Raw genomic sequence first — 21404 nt, forward strand, 5'->3', positions numbered from 1 at the left:
ATTGTGAGAATTACCAAAATGCAGCTCATAGACATGAAGTGAGCAAATGCTGTTGGAAAAAGTGTTGATAGACTTGCTGGATGCAGGGTTGCCACAAACCTTCAATTAGTAAAAAATGCAACATCTGCGAAGCACAGCAAAGCAAAGCACTATAAATCAAGGTATGCCGGTATTCTGTTTGTTACTAATATAGCCACTCCGCCACCTTTACGTGTGCATGATATATCTTTTTCCACCCTTTTATTTCAACCTCTTTATGTCTTTTAATCTAAAGGGTATCTGTTGTAGACAGTTGGATCACTTTTTAAAAATTCATTCTGAAAATCTCTGCCTTTTGGTTAGAGCATTTAGTCCACTTTCATTCCATACGTTTCTGATAGTTATAATTTAATATAATTATTTGATAAAACAAGATTTACATCTGCCATCTTGCTGTTTGTCTTCTATGTTTTATGCCTTTTAATCCTCTAATCCTCCATTACTCCTCTGTTTCATATTAAGTATACTTTCCAGTGTACAATTTTAATTCCCTTCTTTTTTCTTTCACTGTGTAATTTTTAAAGCTATTTTATTAGTGGTTGCCTTGTAGATTACAATTAACATCCTGATCTATAGCATTGTAATTCAAATTAATACCAACTTAATTTCAATAGTGTACAAAACATTCTTCCAATATAACTCTGTTCTCCACCCCCACCTTTTGTGCTATTATTGTCATATGGGTCACATCTGTATTCATTATAAGCCCATTAACATGGTTTTGTAATTATTGCTTTGTGCATCTGTCTTTTAAATCAGATAGGAAAAGAAATACTACATTAATACTGTCTTTAATAACAGAATTATGAAAGGCCATGGAGGTGATGAGAATGAGGTTAATTCCACATTTGTGAATTTTTAAGAAAAAAATCTGTTAAGAAAAAAGCTTTTACTGGAAAAATATTTATTGAAATGTCAGTGTGATTAATTTATAAGTGGTGAAATTAACGGTGGGTTTTATTTTTTGCTATTCATATTTTCTACAATGAACATGTATTATTTGGTAATTTAAGACAAAAACAAAGGTATTTAGAAACCAAATTATGTTACCAAATGGAATGGGATTCTTAAGTAAAACATACTCAGTATAATTTAACGTTTTTTTTTTTTACTGCTATAGGTGAGTCCCTACCTCTCTAATTCATTAGGTTCTTCAAAAATCTATGTTTTTATATATTTATTTTACTAAATTATTTTAATTTTGAAATAATTCCAGGTTTACAAAAACGTTGCAAGAATAGCGCAAAACTATTTTTGCAACTTTTCTGTAAATGTAAAATTATTTATATAACCTTTATATAAATTTGAAATTTTTATATAAACTTTATTCAGGTTCTTCAAATGTTAACATTTTATCACATTCTCTTTATTCTTTTCTCTAAATATGAATATCCATGTATGTATAATGTGCATGTGTATGTAAAAGTATGTGTGTGTTTTGTTGTTGTTTTCTCTGAAATGTTTGAGAATAAATTAAAGACATGATATCCCTTTACCCTTAAATACTTCAGTGTGTATTTCTTACAAATGAGGATATTCTCTTATGTAACCTCAGTATATTATCAAAATCGGGAACATTGATCCAGTACTAAAGTCCTTTGAAGCCAAGAAGTAAAATTAAACAAATAAAAATTCCTGGTTCAAGATCTAATCCAGGATCCCATGCTGCATTTAGTTGTTATGTCTGTCCAGTCTTCCTCAATCTTTCCTGACTTTGACATTTTTGAAGAATACAGGCTATTTTTTAGGTTGTTCCTCATTTTGGGTTTCATCATGACTAGAGACAGGATGCATTTTTGGCAGGACTGTCACAGAGATGATGTTGTGCCCTTTACAGTGCGTCCATTCAGGAGGCACACGATGTTCGTGTCATTACTGATGATGTTAAAGGTCTCCCCCCACTCCCACCCAAGGAAGCTCTTAGCTTTGGGCAGGTTTTGTTTGTTGGCTTCTAAACAATAGCGATTTATTTCTCGTGGTTCTTGAGGCTGGAAGTCCAAGATCAGGGTACCAGCATGGTTGCATTCTAGTGAGGGTCCTCCTCTGGGTTGTTGTGTGGAGAGCAGAGAGGGGATGCACGCTCTCCTGTGACTCTCACAAGGGCAATAATCCCATTTGGAGGCTCTTGGTTTTCATAGCTGCTAAGTACATTTAATGATTTCATACATGATTTGATCTATTAACTTCCTGTGGAAATTAATGGTAGATATTTCATAGTAATGACATATTCCCATCATACAACTGAATTCTATTTTTATATGCCTTAATTCTACTTTGATCCTAGGTTCATAAATTTAAGCATTTAACAAGTGTACAATTTTGAGACTATCTTAAAATCTTTACATTTTGATTCTCCTCAGTTCCTTTAAGTGGTTTATTTACAGAACTTATTAATTAAAAATATTTCTGAGGGCTTCCCTGGTGGCGCAGTGGTTGAGAGTCCGCCTTCCGATGCAGGGGACACGGGTTCGTGCCCCGGTCCGGGAAGATCCCACATGCCACGGAGCGGCTAGGCCCGTGAGCCATGGCCGCTGAGCCTGCGTGTCCGGAGCCTGTGCTCCGCAACGGGAGAGGCCACAACAGTGAGAGGCCTGCGTACCGCCAGAAAAAAAAAAAATTTCTGAAAGTATTGTGTTTAAAAACTGAATTATCCCCAAACATTATGACTCTAAATTTACTTCATCCACCATCCCTCACTCTTCACCCCCAATTATATTGTCTTCTACTCCATTTTAAATTTTTATTACCTTCCTGTTTTTTGTCTTATTTTCATCCCAATTTAGCCATGAACCTGAAAAAAAATGTGTTGCATTCCTTTAGATATCATTCATGTGGGGTTGAAATTTGTTTTTCAGTGTGTTTTTAAATCATTTCTGCTTTATATTTATGGTCTTTTCCTTCATTGAGGCTAAAGGTGAATTTTTTTAATGGAACTGTTTTATTTTGTAATGATCAAATTATAGAGTGGGTTGTGAAAATGGTTAGGTTTTCAACGGAGCCAGGTGTTAGGCCATTTGGGAGGAGAGGTTCCATTCGATTTATTACAGATTACTATAGTGAGAACTGACGGAAAGTTTGGCAGTTACCCCACTGATAGCTGAAACTTTGCATGAATTATTTTTCTATTTAAAAATATGTTTTAAATACCTACTTTGTGTTAGGCACTAGGTTTTAGAGATACAGAAGTGGTCAGAAACAGTCCTTGTCCTTGTGGCTCGCTTGGTCTAGTGGGGGCAAACAGAATAAATCACAAATAAATGTAAAATTATATCTGTGAGTTGAGTTATGAAGGAGAAGTTCAGGATGGTAGGGGTATAAAATAATTAAAGGAATTTGACAATGTTTAGAAGTTCTGGAAAGGTTTTTCTCTGAAAGAGTTTAGAGGGTTTAAGAGTTAAGTAGGTTAAAGAGGGCAGAAGGCTGAGTTCAGGAATAGCGGCATCCCTGTGGAGATGGACAGAAGTAGATGGATTTGAGAGAAATATAGGAGGTCTGATCACTTAGTCTTAGGGGTGGAGATGGGAGAATAGGGTTTTAAGAATGTGTCTTGATTTCTGGCTGTGCTGCCAGATGAATGTGGTGCCATTCACTGAGCAGAGAAAAGAGAGCCTAGCACTGAGGTTTGAGAAACTCCAGTGTTTGATGGCTAGGAAGGGGAGGATGTACCAGAAGAGGAGACAGAAGGAACCACCCTAACCCAGACCCCAGAGGAGAACAGGGAAGCATGTTATCCTGGGAGGTAAGGGGAGGGAATCTAGCATACCAAGAAGAGGAAGCAGGCAGAAGGTCAGATATTCCTGAAAAGTAAGATAAGGACTGAAACATGTCCACTGGATTGAATGATGTAGCATTCAGTGTGGTGACCTTAACAGTTGCCACTTTGGGAGAGCATGAGAAAAGGGGCTGTAGATGAAGGTAGATTTGATATTTATAACAAGAGATTAAGAGAGTTCATTTTTGAAGAATGAGATGAGCTCACCTTCTGAGAGAGTTGGGATGCCACATTGATAAAAGCTGAGAATATTTCAGATAGTCTTGGTGAAAGATGTGATTACGAGAAAGAAATGTGGAATCCACAATCTTGGAATTAATGGCTACCAGTGATTAAGGATCTGCTTTGTGTTAAATTGAAAAAATTTTAAGTAGTCACTAATTATTTGTGTGTGTGTGTGTTTTTTGTTTTTTTTTTTAAACCATAATCCCTCTTTGTCAGAAGAATGATGAAAACGGAAACTGCTCAGGGGAAGGAATTGAATTCCCTACAACAAATTTATATGAACTGGAAAGCCGCGTTTTGACGGATCACTGGTCCATACCTTACAAGCGGGAAGAGTCACTAGGCAAATGCCTGTTGGCATCTACCTACCTAGCAAGACTTGGTAAGTTCATACTTCAGGACACAGGAGGAGTTTTCGTTTTTTGGGGTTTTTTTTTTGATAGGAGGCTTGACTTTCATCTTAGCTCCTGTCATTGGCCATCTGTATTATCTTAGATCATTTACTCTCTTAGTCTTTGTTTATCCCCTGTGGAGTAAAAGCGTTGAATTAAATCAGCTATTTTCTTCTAACTCCAATAGAGTGTAAGAGTCTTTAAAATATAATTGAAAAGCCTTACGGAAATTGAAATTAACTTTTCCACAGAAACTTGGAGCACTTTAGATTAAGGCTTGATGCAGTGGCGTTTTTTTTTTTTAAAGAAAATAAAGTGATGTTTATTTAATATTTTATGCTTATTAAGTTCTTGGCACTATCTTAAGTGCTTTACAGATATTAAACGAATAGAGTAATAAAATATCACTAGGTTAGAGAATAAGTTTCAACATAAGGAAGCATCTATATTATAAATATATTAAAGAGAGAATAATAATTTATTTTTCATATTGAATTCATTTGTAAAATAAGATGAATTGTGTTTTGCACATTTTTTTTTCTCATTAAAAGTGCATAGTTTACCATTGTGATTAAATACAAGGCACATCAAAAGGAAATATTTTGACTAGCTTCCACGATGCGTTTATGACTGGCTTCTCAGCAGCAACATTTATTGAGTGCCTGAGAGGATGCTGGTATTATGCTAAGTGGTAGGACTGAAAAAAGAAAATGTGCTCGACAGTGTCTCCACTGATAAGCAAAATCTGTCATTGAGTTTTTCTTTCAAGTGTATTCCAAAGGATGATTTTACAGTGGATTCATTCATTCATTTAGCAAGTATTTATCACTTACTCTATGCCAGGCACAGTTCTGTGCATTTTATTGCACAGAGTTCAATTTGTTTTGGGCAAGAGAGTGATTTTGGCATTTATTGAGAATATTTGTGTTTTTAAAAGAGATGTTTAGGAAGACGGTAATGGCTGATAAGTAGCTGCTGGTGGTGTTTGTTCTATTAGCTATTTAGTCAGATCATTGAAAGTTACTCTGATATGGAAACAGTTCAAGCATTTCAGTTCTAATTAGTATTTACTTATTATACTATTAATAAGTATATATTAATAATAAATATAAATGGATATATTATGCTATTAATAATTTAATACTGTTACTTTCTCAGCCTATTCCTTTATCAGAATGTATGTCTTCTGCTTTTAATAATTCCTTAAGAATCAAGGTTTCTGTAATAAGTTCCATATGTATGAGCTTGGAATGATATATATGATTTCTGCAACTACCTAAAATCTAAATAAGGCATATTGTTTCATTTATTTTACAAAGGTCTTTCTGAGTCTGATGAGAATTGTAAAAGATTTATGGATAGGTGTATGCCTGAAGCATTTAAAAAGGTAAGAAAAATGTGCTGTGCTGATTTTTTTTTTTTTTTTTTTTTTTTTGGTGGGGGTGAAGGTGAACAGGCTTTTTGCTTTAGTTTTAGTTTTTTAACATGTGAGCCCAGTTTATGAATCCTGTACAACTGAGGAATGCTCAAAAATGAAAAACGTAGCCCTGAATATGGGGCTCAGGAATGATTTATTTCTTCTATATTTAATTGTTTGCATGTCTTTGGTCGAATATAGCTTTTACTTCCTTCTATTTAACTGCTAAAGAATAGGTAAAGACTTACACTAGGAAATTAGAAATCTTACTAAACTAAGGATTGTGGCACTTAGAAAGATAATATTTATTTATCAAAATATAGGCCATTTTGTACGTACTATTCTACTGAGACAGAAGCAGACGTTTAAACTATAGAAAGTTTAACTGGATTGAGTATTGTATCTGGCAAAACAGCATGTGGATGGCAGCATCTCTGTTGGAGCTAGACTGATATGCTTGCCCCCATTATGGCCACATCTCTTATAAAGCAATTTTTCTTGACAGTGAGAATAGAAGATCACAGGACTTCTGTTTCTGAAAGCAGTCTAACTCAGCATGGTTCCCTATTCAGGGCCTGAGTCCTGAATCCTCCAAGAGCAGGGACGATGTCACAGGCACTGTTGTTTTCCCTAGCATATAGCCAGTGCCTAGTGCAGAGAAAGAGCTCAGTAAATCTTTGTTGAATGAATAAATGAGTCTCCTGCTGTCTCGTGCTTCTGGGTTTTGACATCCATTTTTTGTCTCATATGCAAGTAAGATACTACAACTACAGATGATGAAGTTTGTATTTATTATAAAACCCAGTAAAATAAACTTCATTTGCAAACTGTTATTCCCATCGGCGTCTTGACAGACAGAATCTCCCTTGATTGAAGACTGAAGACAGAACAAAATTAATTTTAGGAACAAAAATAGCTTCATCTTTGAAAAAAGGGAGAAATCTTTTAAAATTGTCATTTAGGCAGGGATTATAGAGAATCAAGGCTTTTCTTCATTTTGGATGAATTCATCTACCATTTTGTAGTTTTAACTTTTAAGAATTTTGTTAAGAATTATAGTAGCTTTTTAAAAAAATACCAGCACTTTTATAATGTAACATATTGTGACACCTATCATAATATATGCATAAATTTGCACAGAAAGAAAATTCAAGTTTATTCAGAGTCATGGAAAAGGGTTTATTCGTATAAGGAAGGGATCTTTAGGTTGATGATCTTCAGATTCAGAGAGCCCTGGGTCAAGTCAGTCCAGCAGCAAGTTGCATATTTGGAGTGTAATACTCTAACTTGGTACAGAGATGCTTCAGAGGACTGTTTTATTTTATGCCCTCAGCTATTTGTAATAGTATAATAAATGGTCAAGCGGTTGTTGGGGTTTTTTTCCTATAAAACTATGAACACAAAGGTACCTTGCATTATGTTTAATGTCATTCAATTCTTACAGTTTAGAGCTATTAAAAAGATTTCTCTAAACTAGAAGGGCTACAGAATTCTGTGTGCCTTTAGATTTGTGTTTCCTGGTATGATGGCTCTCTCCCTACCTTCCCTGGGCTTTTCTCACAAGCTGCCCTTTTTAAAAAAAAAAAAAGAAGTAAGAGTACAAATAATAAGCAATTGTGTGAATAAGGTGCACAAAAGGAGCTTTATTGTAATTTCTACTTTCTTCACCTTTCACTTTCAGGCCAGCCTGGATTCCTTTTTTTTTTTGGCTGCATTGGGTCTTTGTTGCTGCACGCGAGTTTTCTCTAGTTGCAGCGAGCAAGGGCTACTCTTCATTGCGGTGTGCAGGCTTCTCATTACAGTGGCTTCTCCTGTTGTGGAGCGTGGGCTCTAGGCGTGCGGGCTTCAGTAGTTGTGGCATCCGGGCTCAGTAGTTGTGGCATCCGGGCTCAGTAGTTGTGGCTTGTGGGCTCTAGAGCTCAGGCTCAGTAGTTGTGGCACACGGGCTTAGTTGCTCCGCAGCATGTAGGATCTTCCCAGACCAGGGCTCGAACCCGTGTCCCCTGTGTTGGCAGGCAGATTCCTAACCACTGCACCACCAGGGAAGTCCCCTGGATTCTTTTACTAGTATATTCAGGCAGGGGAAAACATCCAGATGTGGCCATAGTGCACAGTTGTGTTTAAACTTTGTGTGCCTCTTCCTCACATGGTGCTGCCTGTCTTGCCTCACCTCATCTGGAAGGTAGATAGAACTCCATTTTCAAAGTAAAAACGGAACATATGAGATGACAACAGAGGAGTGGTGCTTAGTCCACATAAATTTTATTGTTGTCACATGAAGCTTCTTAAATCTTAATCTCTGCTTTATTATCTAATTTTTAAGCATAGGAAGAATATATAGGCAGGCAAAAGAATTCTTGCAAAAATAGTAGCAAAAAATAGTAATTGGCTTATATAGAATCAGTCTTATGATTATTATTCATTTGAGCAAATAGTGCAGCTAATTGCTATAGAGAAAGTCTGGAACTGAGGTTTTCCTCTGCAGCTAAAGAAGTTTGGGCTCTTTCAGGGTCTTAACCCTCTCGTTAAGGGGTTCTCAGTGTGGCTAAGGTGAAATTTTTATAGCACAGTATTTTCCCTCTGAAGGGAGATCTTACAAAAACATGAAACCACTGTACCAATATGCCATTATTTCATTAAGTGGAATCCTTTCATTTTCCCATTCCCTGTTTCGGCAGTTGTTCCTGAATTAGACTTCCCCAAGGACTTAGAAGGTCAAAGATTGGGGATATCCAAAGATGATGATTTTAGATTCTTCTGTGTGCCTTTTCCTTCCTTTTTAACAAATCTAAGCTGCTATCTGAGTATAAGATGCACCATTTTTTATATTTAAGAAAAATAGCTGCAAAGTAAACAATGTTACAGTGCTATTTTAGATTTGCTTAAACTTTTTTAAAAAATTGTATATTTCTTTAATACGTACTAGAAAGGAAAATACAAGCAAAATAAATTAACAAGGTATTTCTAAAATTTTTTTCACATTCAGAACCCTGCTGCCATCTGGTCAACAGGTGGGAAGATGCAGTTCTGTTTCCGAGATATAAATAATATGAAAAGAATGTGCATGTTCAAATCATGAGATTTCTTAGATTCCAGGAATGTTGATTAATAACGACAGCCAAAATATATTAATAATAAAACCTTGCTAATACTTTACATTTGATATACCTTTTGATACTTGTGACGTCTCTGCGAAGTGGGTAGGAATTATCTCTCTTTTGAGATGAGAGAACTGAGTCTCTGGGAACTCTGGTAAATTTGTTCAAGACCACACAGCTAGAAAATAGTAGTACCGGAATTGATCTGAGGTTCTTTCTTGTTGTTCACCACTTGACTTCCCCTAGTAATAATGAAAAGTAGAAAACAAACATTTTCTTTTAAACGAACTGTTTTATTTATTTATTTATTTGGACACCCTGCGTGGCTTGTGGGATTTTAGTTCCCTGACCAGGGATTGAACCCAGGCCCTCGACATTGAGAGCGCCTAATCCTAACCACTGAACCAGCAGGGAATTCCCCAAACTGTCTTAATATAAGGGAATTAAAGTTCAGAAAAACAAAACTAAGTGTTGACTGTGAAATAAGTGGATAAGTAGATGGACTACAGCTATGGGTCTTTTAAAACAAGTCATCTGCATAAAAATAAATATTATGGTAATAATCTCTTCATTAGTCAAGACTGAACTGATAACTGTAGATGTCTTTTCTTTCTTTTCAAGTAAGACTCTAAAGTGCCCTTTATGTTTTTATAGCTGCTGACATCAAGTGCTGTTCACAAGTGGGGTACTGAAATTCATGAAGGCATCTACAACATGTTGATGCTATTAATAGAACTGGCTGCAGAGAGAATAAAACAAGATCCAATTCCCACTGGTCTGCTGGCTGTGCTTACAATGGTACAGTATGTCTAAAATGAAGTGCTTTGTGTTTTGCTTTTGTTTAAAATACCTACTACCTTCTGACTTGTAATTAATAATGAGTGATCATGATCTTATCATTAAAGTTATTAACTTGACTGTTCTTGCTTTTTATTTTAAAAGCAGAACAACTGTTGTGTTTTCAGTTTTAAAGAAATACCTTTCTAATTTTAAGCTTTCTCAGCTTTTAGAATGATTAAATAGCTTTCCTTTATGTCTCCCTGATTATTCGAATCACAAATACTGTCACATAGGGTGTTGATGTAGTTTGGTTTCTGGGCTTTTCCCCCGACTAGTAGCAGTAGCTGCATGAAGAAGAGGCGCTCGTGTTTTCCCTCCTAACTTCTGTCTTCACTGCCTTGTTGCCCATCTCTGCTTGCGGCAGCCGTAGAACATCTGGAGCATTGGCATCACCGTGCCTGGATCAGACCTCCCGTCCTGCTACCCCCTTCTCTTTCCCCACAGCAAACATTGAACAGAACAGGAGAGCACCACTTTGTTCCTCAGCACTGGCTAAGGAATATGTTTTGTTGGGATACTTGAAAGATTCCATTAATGAGGGAGTCCAAGGCTATATTTTTATCTTCTTTTCTAATGCTAATATGTGTTGCTATAGAAGTAGATAATAATAATGCTTCTCTGTTCTCTTTGAATCTAGGCTTTCAATCCTGATAATGAATACCATTTTAAAAACAGAATGAAAGTATCTCAAAGGAATTGGGCAGAAGTGTTTGGAGAGGGAAATACGTTTGCTATTTCACCTGTATCTACTTTCCAAAAGGTAAATATAGTTTTGTTTCATCCTTTTATAGATAAATGTATTGAAAAAGATTTTCTCTGCTACAAAAATGACAATTTACATGGAAGGATAAAACAACCTATGAAAAATGACAAATACTCCATATGGTTCATAAAATTGCATAACATTTTTTTCAGCTATTGGATATTTTTCCATAGCTGTTAATTAACATCATGAAGAACTTTAGAGATTTGAAATAACGTTTGGTGAAATGAGAAATGACTGCATGACATGAAAAGTGCCCTATTTATTGAATTACCAGAACCCCAGTTTAATGAGTGTCCCAGTTTCTTAGAGATGTTTGAGAAGCTAGAGCATTTGAAATCATTTGAAACGACTAATTATTCCCAGAAAATAAAATCTAGTAGTTAATCTCATGTATAATTTTCTTTAAACTCTGTAAGCTTTAAAGCTTTTGTTTTTTTCTAAGCACAGACCAACATCCTCATTTTATATTTAAAGGCATACGAAGTGCCAATAACATTATACCCACAAGGAGTACATAATTCAGACAATTTGTTGATCAAACACTTTGGCTTTTGAGAGACATTTGAAAGAAGTCAATGTAGTAGGTAGAAAACTTGTCCATTGATTTATCTAGAAGGCAGGGGTTCAGTTCAGCAATCATTTATTGAACATTTGCTGTGTGTCTGGCATTATTCTAGGCTTTGGAGATATAAATAAATAGTTCCTGCCCTTAGTATAAAGAGTAATAAGACATGGCTTCTAACTTACAGCATAGTAGTGGAGGAAATAGGAAAAGAAAAATCACAGTATAACAAACAATAGGTGCAATTATAATAATAAGTACTATGTATGGAATAAGGGGAAGGAGTTGCCACCTTGGAAGGTCAGGCAGTACTCTAGAGAGGAAATGAGAGCTGAGTGGAAAGGACTGTGAGTATATCCTGTGGAATTTAGTCCCCACAACAGCTCTGTCAGTTACGTGCTATTTTTACCCCCATTTTGTAGATGAGAAACTGAGGCACACAGAGGTTAAGTACTTGCCCAAGTTCACAAACCTGTTTATAGAGGGGACCTATGCAATCTAGTGCCATAGTCTGCATTCTTTATATCCAGTCTTGGCTCCCAAAATACTAAAATCTTATCTTCAGTTATGTTGTGAAGATTAAATGACAAATGTATATAAAAACACTGAACACAGTGGTTCAGTTTAGTAAGTACTCAAAAAATGTTCTTTTTCTCCTCCCCCCAATTTACATATACAACAATAGAGACCCAGAAATGTTGTCTCTTAATATCTTCTCATTACCACAAAAGGAATTATCTCTCCTGCAAATGCCCTAGATCCCCTCTTCTTTCCTCTTGCCTTCTCAAGCATTTTATGCCTTAGCATTTCTATTCTTTCTTTGGTACACTCAATTTTTTCCCCTTTATCAGATTATTCCCATTGTGTATAACAGAGTCTAGTATTTTCCCATCTTTAAAAATTCTGCCCTGGATACCACTTCCATCTCTAGCTTCAGCATTATTCTCTATCCCCCAGATGAAAGATTCCATATTCTTCCCTCTCAGTTACTCTTTTAGTGGTTAGTCTAAAATTTTAACTTATTAATTAAACAAAACCTAAATTTCATCAGTAACTTTACCCTCTTCTGAGGAGCACTTGAAAACCTTAGACTGTTGCGTGTACTCATTCCTCACCTGACTCATTATCCTTTTGTCTTTATTGTGCATTGTCTTAGTCCTCTCCTGTATTGTTTTATCCCCTCAAATAGGTACAGTCATCATTACCTTATACAGTGTTTTGACTCAGCCCTATTTATATGCTATCTCTTTGTGTACCATTCCTTCTGTATTTCAGACCTTCCATTGGGATGATTTTTCTTTTTCCTGGAGTGCATCCTCTACAGTGTCCTTTCATAAGGGGTCCATTGGGAGTTGAGTCTTTGTTTTTGATGGCTTAAACTTGACTTTATTTCCTATTCCTTGAAGAACATTTTCACTGGGTTTTAAATCCTAGATTGACATACATTTTTCTGTCAAAATATCAAAGCTATCATTTCAGTGTCTGGCTTTTTTTTTTAAATTTATTTTTGACTGCTTTGATTCTTTGTTGCTGTGCGCGGCTTTCTCTAGTTGCAGCGAGCGGGGGCTACTCTTCGTTGCGGTGTGCCGGGCTTCTCATTGCAGTGGCTTCTCTTGTTGCGGAGCACAGGCTGTAGGTGCACGGGCTTCAGTAGTTGTGGCTCGCGGGCTCTAGAGCACAGGCTCAGTAGTTGTGGCCCACGGGCTTAGTTGCTCCGCAGCATGTGGAATCTTCCCGGACCAAGGCTCAAACCTGTGTCCCCTGCCTTGGCAGGAGGATTCTTAACCACTGCGCCACCAGGTAAGCCCTGTCTTCTGGCTTTGAGTATTGTTATTGAAAGTTGATTGTTGGTCTGACTGTTGTTCCTTTGTAAGAAGTCTTTCTTTTCTTCATGGCTATTTTATTTCTTTTTGATAGTTGGCAATTTGACTCTCACTGCAATTAACTGAGGTATTCTTTTTGTTTATTTTGCTTCAGATAATTGAATTTTCGAATCTAAGGATCTATATCTTGTAGCAATTCTGGAAAATTCTCAGCCATTACCTTTGTAAATATTGCCTCTTCCCCATTAGTCTCGCTTCCCCCAGAACTTTGATTGACTACATGTTGGACCTTCTCATTCTGTTCTTTTTTTTTTTTTTTTTTTTAGTATTTATTTATTTATTTATTTGGCTGCACCGGGTCTTAATTGCTGCACATGGGATCTTTGTTGCGGTATGTGGGATCTTTAGTTGCAGCATGCGAATTCTTAGTTGCGGCATATGGGATCTAGTTCCCTGGCCAGGGATCGAACCTGGGCCCCCTCGATTGGGAGTGTGGAGCCTTAGCCACTGGACCACCAGGGAAGTCTCTCTCATTCTGTTCTTATGTCCCTTATTCTCTTTCATATTCTCCATCTTTCTGTCTTCTTGTACTGCATTTCTGATAACATTTTTTCAGATCTATGGTCCAGTTCACCAATTTTTTTTCTATTTGTATCCTATAGGCTATTTAACCTATTCATTGTCTTTAATTTCATTTATTATATTTCTCATTTCTATAAATTCTCATGGGTTCATTTTTGACTCTGCTTATTTTTTATTATCTCATGTTCTTGACTCATATTTTCAGTCTCCTCCTTGTTTGATGCTTAACTTACATGTTTAATGCTTAACTTATAAGCATATGTCTGACATCTAAAAGCTGGTCTGATTCTGCCAGCTTTTACTCAGTTGTTTTGTATATGTATGTATGTGTATAGAAAAACATTTTTATACGTATTTTTTTGTTTTCCTGTGAACTTATGTTTCTTGGGATTTAATCTAAGAAGATTTTTTGAGGCCTGAGTTGAAAGTTCTTTCCTCCAAAAAAGATTTACTTCTTCCAGATGCCTGGGGATACTACGATTTGGGAATAAATTCTCAGCTTAAGGTTTTTCAGACCATAAAGGCAGTGTGAATTGGAGCAGCAAAGCCATGTGAGGGCAATTTTGTGGTTATAAATTCCTGGAGAATTTTTTTCTTCTCACAATCCAGTACCACAGTCAAGGTAGGCAGGCTTCCTTGTTCTTTCCCTTCCACAGGTAAGTTTATTTCAGTTCATCTTACATTCAGGATGCAGCCCTTTGGGTTCTTGATTTATGTGACAAACTCTTCTTAGTCTCTGAGCCCTGTCTTGGCTACGTGTCCTGTTTCTCAGCCACTGTAAGGCTGTGAAAATGGAAGCTAGAGGTCTCCAGAGTTCCACAGATGCCTACAGCGTGAAAGCTGGCCTCACAGTTCGCTTTCCTCACAGGATTTCTGCTTTCTCTTTTTTTAAAACTTCTGAGCACTTTGTGTCAACTCAGCTATATATTTTTAAAGTGTTTTTTTTTTTAATGTTTTTATCCAGTGGTGTTAAGTTATTTTCGGCTGGAGAGATGTTTGGGGTCTCTAGACTGAACTCTACATTAACTCTTCAAGGCATTCCATTCTGCCTTCTTTCTCCACCACTCCACTGAAACAGCTCTCGTTAAGACACCAGCACCTTCATGTTTCTAGATCCAGAGGAAATGTCTCTCGACCCCGTCAACAGGAATGGTCACAGTCAGTTTCTCCCTCCTTGAAACTTCCTTCCTACAGTCTCTTGCTTTCTGCCTGCCCCTCAGCCACCTTTCCTTTCTCGACTCCTTCACCTCTACCCAACTTTGATCCAGAGTACTCTCTCTAAGAAATATCTTCCATTCTCATGGGTTTAAATGCTATCTTTGTGCTGATGGCCCTCTGCTTTATTATATCTCTGTGGCCCAAACCTCTTCTCTGAGCACAACAGACTTGAAGAGCCAACTGTCTCCTCTTGGTTGTCACACAGACATCTCAAACTGTGCCTAAAATGGAACTTCATTATGTCTCCCCAGCCTTCATTCTTCTCCCTTTCAGTAAATGGCATCACCATCTACCTACATGCTCAAGCCAAAACATAGGAATCAGCCACGATTCATCCCTTTTTCTTATTCCCCATATCCAAACTGTAAACAGGTCCTTTGATTTAATCTCACATAGATTTTAAGTTGACTTCTGTGTGTTTCCTCTGCCACCATCCTACTCCAAACACCATCATGTCCTACCTAGTTACTGCACTAGTCTTCTCCCTGGTATCTCTACTTTTCACTCTCATTGATCCATTCCATTCCATTCTCCACATAACTGCAAAACATCCCCATAAAACATAAAAGGCATCATTTTCTTGCTTTAAACACCTCTGTTGCTTTCCTTCTAATCACAATCTACAGATTTCTGCATCATCTGGCTTTTCCTGTCTCTACAGCTTCATCTGTACCTTCTCTCCTGCACCCCGGCTCCCAGCTGGGAGAGTTGCCTCTCAGTTTTTCAAACAAGGTAGGCTTTTCTGCCTTCCCCAAACAGGACCTTTTCCATTTCAGCCTCTCTGCCTGGACTATTCTTTGAATGGCTAAATCTGTCTCATCCTTTAAGTTCCAGATTAAAGACCACCTCTTCAGAGAGGTTTTCTGTGACCGCCACTCTGAACAGAGTAGGCTCCTTTTTCATTTGAAGACCTTTTGTTTTTCCTTTTGTGGAATTTAGCACAATCTGAATTATGTGTTGGTTTACTTGTCTTTATTGATCCTGCTAGAATATGAGCTCTGTGAAAGCAGGTACCACATCTCTTCTTAGTCACTGTTCTGTATCCAGCCACTAGAACATTATTCAGCCCCTAGAACAGTGAATGCTTAAGAAAGGAAAGGAGGGAAGAAAAGGAGGAGAAAAGAAGAGCTTACTCTAGGACAGTAATTAATGGTACAGCTGGGACTAAAACTTTTAATTTCTTGATTCCTGATTTGCTACTCTTTAAGTTAATTTAGTTCCTAAAATATAACTCTCTTAGAAAATTTAACTCAAGTTATCTTGTACCTCAGAGAGCTTAAACTGATCTCAGCTACCCAGAACACGTAAATGCTTCGTACCGTAGCAGTTCCATCAAAGTACAGACGCACTCCTGCAACTGTTTAGAGTAACGTCAAAGAAACACGTTAAGAAACATGTGAGAAAACTTCGAAATATTTTTTAAATTTTAATTTTTTTCCAACATTTGATTTAGGATAAAAGAAATATGAGGGTTAGTAGGGAAGTTTTTGTATTGGCATCTCAATTTCTATTTTCTTTTCTCATAGGAGCCTCATGGATGGGTTGTGGATTTGGTAAATAAGGTATAAAGCTTTTATTAATATGATCATGTTTTCCATTTTCTAATGAGATTTCCTAGAGTTTGGTGTTTTAGGTAGATGACAGCTACAGAAAATAATCGATAGGTTTTACAGTTTCTTCCTCTTTTTTATATGTGCTGTTTATACAGATAAACCTCAGCTTTAGGGCTTAGCACATCTCCTCTAGCATATCACAGGAGCATTGGAATTATTTTTGTGATGACCCTTAAGACCAGGATTATAGAGCACACTGATAAAGCAGAATGTGAGCCTTAGTTGCTTGCTTAAACTATTAAGGTATAGCATTTTAAAATTAATGTATACCTTTTTTCTTCTCAGTTTGGAGAATTAGGTGGATTTGCAGCAATCCAGGCCAAGCTCCATTCAGAAGATATAGAACTTGGGGTAAGTTAAACCACTGTATGTACAGTGTGGAAGTTCACTTTATCTGGGTTGCTGTGTAACCCAAGGGACATGGTCTAGACAAATTAAATTAAATGTTAAAGTTTAAGTTAATCTTTACAGGAGCAGCTTCCATGTTTCTGATAACCAGAGAAATGTTTACTGTTAATCAAAATAAGCAAATTTCAGTGTATGGTGTTTGGTTTTTTTTTTTTTCACCACACTAATTTCTCTTTGTGATATTTTTCTCTTAACTACTAACTTGTGGTGGTTACATGAAATTATCTTGCTATTTAGGGACAGTTGCTATATGTGGCAAGTATATGTGTACATAACAATTTTATGCCTCAGATAAGTCAGAAGTTATTTCATAGTACCAGAAACAAATAAAATAATTTATTTTAAGATTGTTTAGTCAGCTCTTTGGTGTTACAGAGATTCATAGATAACAAGGGTTATAACAGGAGCTTAGAATCATCCCTCAGGTGCAATACCATTATCTTTTCATGTCAGCTTCATTTTCTCAAATTTAACCTTGTGATAAGGGGAATAACTTAATCTTTAATTTTTCACAGACTGCTGACCTGTTTGTAACCGAGAGCACTTTATTCTGTTCTCTAGTTAATTCATCATTCAGTTATAAACTACTTATGTACTTGCCATGTAGAAGACACTGTGGTAGCTACTGTAAATTGATCAGAGCAGAAAATGATGTGGTAAAATAATATACCTAAGTGGTATAAATTGTGCTTACAATAGCAGTTATTTCTGTGGACCATGACCAATCACCTAACTCCCTTGGTCCATCTTTGCATGAGAGCAGTAACAACAGTCAATGAGAGAGACTGGTGCTGTGGTTGGTAATAGACTATTTCTTGCTACCCAGTGTTTATCCTTAAAGATCAGGTGTCTGTCAGCTCATAAATACTTCTACTGACACTGATCATAGGCCTCTTTTCCCTCCCTGTTAACTAGGTTGTTAGGCTGTCATTTTGATCCCCGTTAAATGGATCAGGTATGTTAGAGACGACTCTTGACCTGGAAGATAATAGTTAGTGACTTAAAAAAGCAAGACAAAACAAAACCTGTTCAGATATAGGGTTTTATCCAGCTTGCTTGTTCTCAAGAACTGGCTATATAGGTCATTGAGCAGTATTAGAAATGAACTTCATTTTTTAAAAAGTTTAAATAAAACACTCACTGATTTCCTGCAGAGTTAATTTATTTAAACAAACAAACAGAGAAGCCCAAAGTTTCTCCCCTCCTTGGATGAAAATTGGCCAAGGATGGATGCATAGGAATCTGGGCTTGCCCTCATTATTATCAAATGTCTTGAAGCTAAAGATACCTCCAAGATTTTTCCCTTAGGTCAGACCATTTTTCAGACAATGTGTTGTTTGTTGCAGTTGATGTAAAATTAGATTGTTTAGGTTGTATTGAGAAGATGATAGAAATTCAGGCATAGGAGAAGGAGATTGCAAAGATTGAGGCTCTGATTTTGCAAACAGGTACAATTAAAATTTCACAGTAAGGGCTTCCCTGGTGGCGCAGTGGTTAAGAATCCACCTGCCAATTCAGGGGACACGGGTTCGAACCCTGGTCTAGGAAGATCCCACATGCCGCAGAGCAACTAAGCCCGTGCACCACAACTACTGAGCCTGCGAGCCACAACTGCTGAAACCCGTGCACCTAGAGCCTGTGCTCTGCAACAAGAGAAGCCAGTGCAATGAGAAGCCCACATGCCACAACGAAGAGTAGCCCCGCTCGCAACAGCTAGAGAAAGCCCGCATGCAGCAACAAAGACCCAAGGCAGCCAAAAATAAATCAGTAATTTTTTTAAAAAATCACAATAAATGTCTGATTTCTGACCAGTTAAGAAGGTGACTATGTCCCAGAATAAATTTAGGCTGTGTTATAAGACTGAGTACAAGTGAATGTCATCATTTTACATTTATAGTTACAGATTTTTGGATTTGAAAAATACTGGGGAAAAAAAATCATTCACAATCTGTCAGTTTAAAATACCTGTACAAAGTAAGAAGTGAAGGTTTCCTGTCCTCCACCCCACCCCAACACATACATCTACCTCCTAGGTCATGGTTACCCATATAATGCATAGCCTTTCTGACTTTTTCCTAAGTTTATATAAAATATATCTGCATGTTCTCTCTTTCTCTTTGAGACCAAATTGTAATCAAACTATACCTAGTAGCATACTTTCATATAACATTATATCATGGACATCTTTCCAGGTTAGTGCTATCAGTGTTTTTGATGGCTCCAGTGTGTTCCTGCAACTGTTGTACCGTGATGCAGTCATTTATTAATGAGCATTGGATTATTTCTAAGTTTTTGCTATTACAGGGAGTGTTCCATGTAAATTTGTCCTTGTGTACATTTGCTGCCATATCTGAAGGGTAGATTCCTAGAAAATGGGATTTCAAAGATTATATACATTTTAAAATTACAATTGATAGTGCTAAATCTCCTTTCAAAAAGTGGTGACCAGTGTATACTCCCATAAAGTCATTTCCTAGTACTGTCATTAGTGCTGAATATTGTCAGTCTTTAATTTTCCAATATGATGGACCAAAAAAATGGTATTTTATTATCTAATTTGCAATACTCTGATTTCCTGTGAATTTGAGCATTTTGTTATATGACTATTGGCTATTGGCATTTCTTCTGTAAATTTGATCTATTTACATAGGTCTTTGGGGTTGCTTGTCTTATTTATTTTTTTCTTTTTATATTAAGTATATCAATGTCATGTCTATTTTGTGTATTTGTAAATTTCTTTCCCAGCCTTTTCCTTCTCTTTTCATTTCTGTTGATGGTGTCTTTTTGCCATACAGAGGCTTCAAAACTTTATACAGTCAATTTTTTCCTTAATGGCTTAAAATTTTTCTGATTTGCTTGGGGAGTGTTTCCTTCCCCATCTCAAGGTCATAAAAATACTCATTTAATTTTATACTTCTACAATTTCATTTTTTACTTAGTTCTTGAATTCGTTTAGAATGTATTTATATATGGTGTAAGATAGAAATCCAATTTTATTTTCTTCCAAATGGGTAACTAATTGTTGTTAAGATCCTTTAAAAAATATTCCATTTTTTTCTTCACTACTTTGATTTGTTGGCTTTATCAAATGTCAGAGTCCCGTGTATACATGAATTGTTCTTGGACTTCTGTTCCTGTCATTCATTCGTTCGGTCACTCTGCCATTTTTATACCATTTCTCCAATGTTTTCATTATTGGTAGTGCCAGTTTTGCTCAGCGTCTTTCTTTTCTCAAATTTTATTGATCATTCTCATATTTTTACTCTTCTGAATATCGCCAGCATGTCAGGTTCTCCTGCTCTAGAAAGTTCCACCAAGACCATATGTGGAATTGTGTTCAGTTTGTAGGTGTGTTCAGTTTGTTCATTTTTACAGTACTGGTCTTTTCCATTCAAGAACATGGTATCTCATTTATTTGGACTATTTATGTATTTTTGTAAAGTTTTATAATTTTCTTCATGGAAGTCTTAAGTATTTTTTTGTTAAAGGCACATTTCACTCCTTCCCCAACTGTTCTCTCCTTGTTCAAATCCAAATTTTTATTATTCTGCAATGTGAACGTTAGAATCATCTCATCCAAGCCTTGAAAGAAGTTTTATTGGCATATTATGATTTAAATCACATTTCTACAGTAATTTAAATAAATCGACATCTTTATATCAGTTCTTCTATTCAAGAGTATAAAATGTTCTCTGACATATTAAAAGGGATTTGTTTAATGTTAAAAGGAAGAAACTCGCTCACATTTATTTCTCACCTTCACTGTCTTTTTTCAGGCAGTATCAGCACTGGTGCAGCCCTTAGGGGTGTGTGCAGAGTACCTCAACTCCTCAGTGGTACAGGTAAGATAGGCCATTTTACACTTACTTCAGAGGTGATCTAAGAGATACAAACAGTAAAATTATCTTTTTATCAGGTTGTTCAGAATTGTGCCTAATTTAGAGTAACTTTTTTTTTTCAGATTAGCTATCTTTATAGTGAAAATATCAGAAGATAAATAAAAGTGATTACTAATTTAAGGTATAGGAAACCTAACATTTAAGGTTATTTACCTTTTTAATTTATCATTTTATCAAATATAATTACATATTATAGCATATATTTTTCTTTGCTTCCTTCACTATAAAATAGGTGGCATATATCCCTACCCCATTTACAGGATTATTTAAGGGTTCAGTGCCATTATGTGTTCAACAGTGTTGAGTGGTGCTGGGCTCGCCTGCTAGCCAAGTCACTCACTGAGTAACAGTTTAACAGCACATCTTGTCTGATTTCTTGCCTCTGCAGATTGTACATCAGCAGGCCACAGGATAGTCAAGGCTGTGGAATGTTCAGCTTCCTAATGCTTAGGGCTTATTACATTTTCTTATTCCTTTCCATTTCAGTTAACAAGTTTTACTGAATAAAATGTCATGTTGAAATACCTCCATTTATTATTTTCTTTATAGAGATAAGTCTGTGAAACTTAAAACTTTCACAGAGATTTTCTTAAATCACCGTAAATGGTTTTGAAAGCTTAGTCTCCTTTGGAAGCAAATAGTATGCGCTTGTTCCTTCTTTCTAATATCTAATTTACTTAGGGCCATTTTAACAAGGGATATAGGATTTTTTTAGTAGGTTCTGGAAATTCCTGCTATTTCTAAGTTTTA

At 36.4% G+C, this 21404-nt stretch overlaps 1 protein-coding gene across 6 annotated transcripts in view; it reads left to right on the forward strand.

Moving 5' to 3' along the window:
• The window catches only part of USP24 (ubiquitin specific peptidase 24), a 150876-nt gene that overhangs the window by 38075 nt on the left and 91397 nt on the right, over positions 1–21404 (forward strand). For 5 of the 6 annotated variants that reach the window (XM_029229986.1, XM_029229991.1, XM_029229987.1 and 2 more), the window contains exons 2-8: positions 4253–4418; positions 5748–5815; positions 9598–9741; positions 10421–10543; positions 16261–16296; positions 16633–16698; positions 20532–20597. In XM_029229986.1, coding sequence (XP_029085819.1) covers positions 4253–4418; positions 5748–5815; positions 9598–9741; positions 10421–10543; positions 16261–16296; positions 16633–16698; positions 20532–20597 — 669 coding nt within the window. The remainder of the gene's footprint in view (positions 1–4252; positions 4419–5747; positions 5816–9597; positions 9742–10420; positions 10544–16260; positions 16297–16632; positions 16699–20531; positions 20598–21404) is intronic. The other variant, XM_029229988.1, reaches the window with a different exon arrangement.

Source organism: Monodon monoceros, unplaced genomic scaffold (assembly GCF_005190385.1).
Source record: "Monodon monoceros isolate NGI ecotype Baffin Bay Population unplaced genomic scaffold, NGI_Narwhal_1 Super_Scaffold_18, whole genome shotgun sequence".
Classification (NCBI taxonomy): Eukaryota; Metazoa; Chordata; class Mammalia; order Artiodactyla; family Monodontidae; genus Monodon; species Monodon monoceros.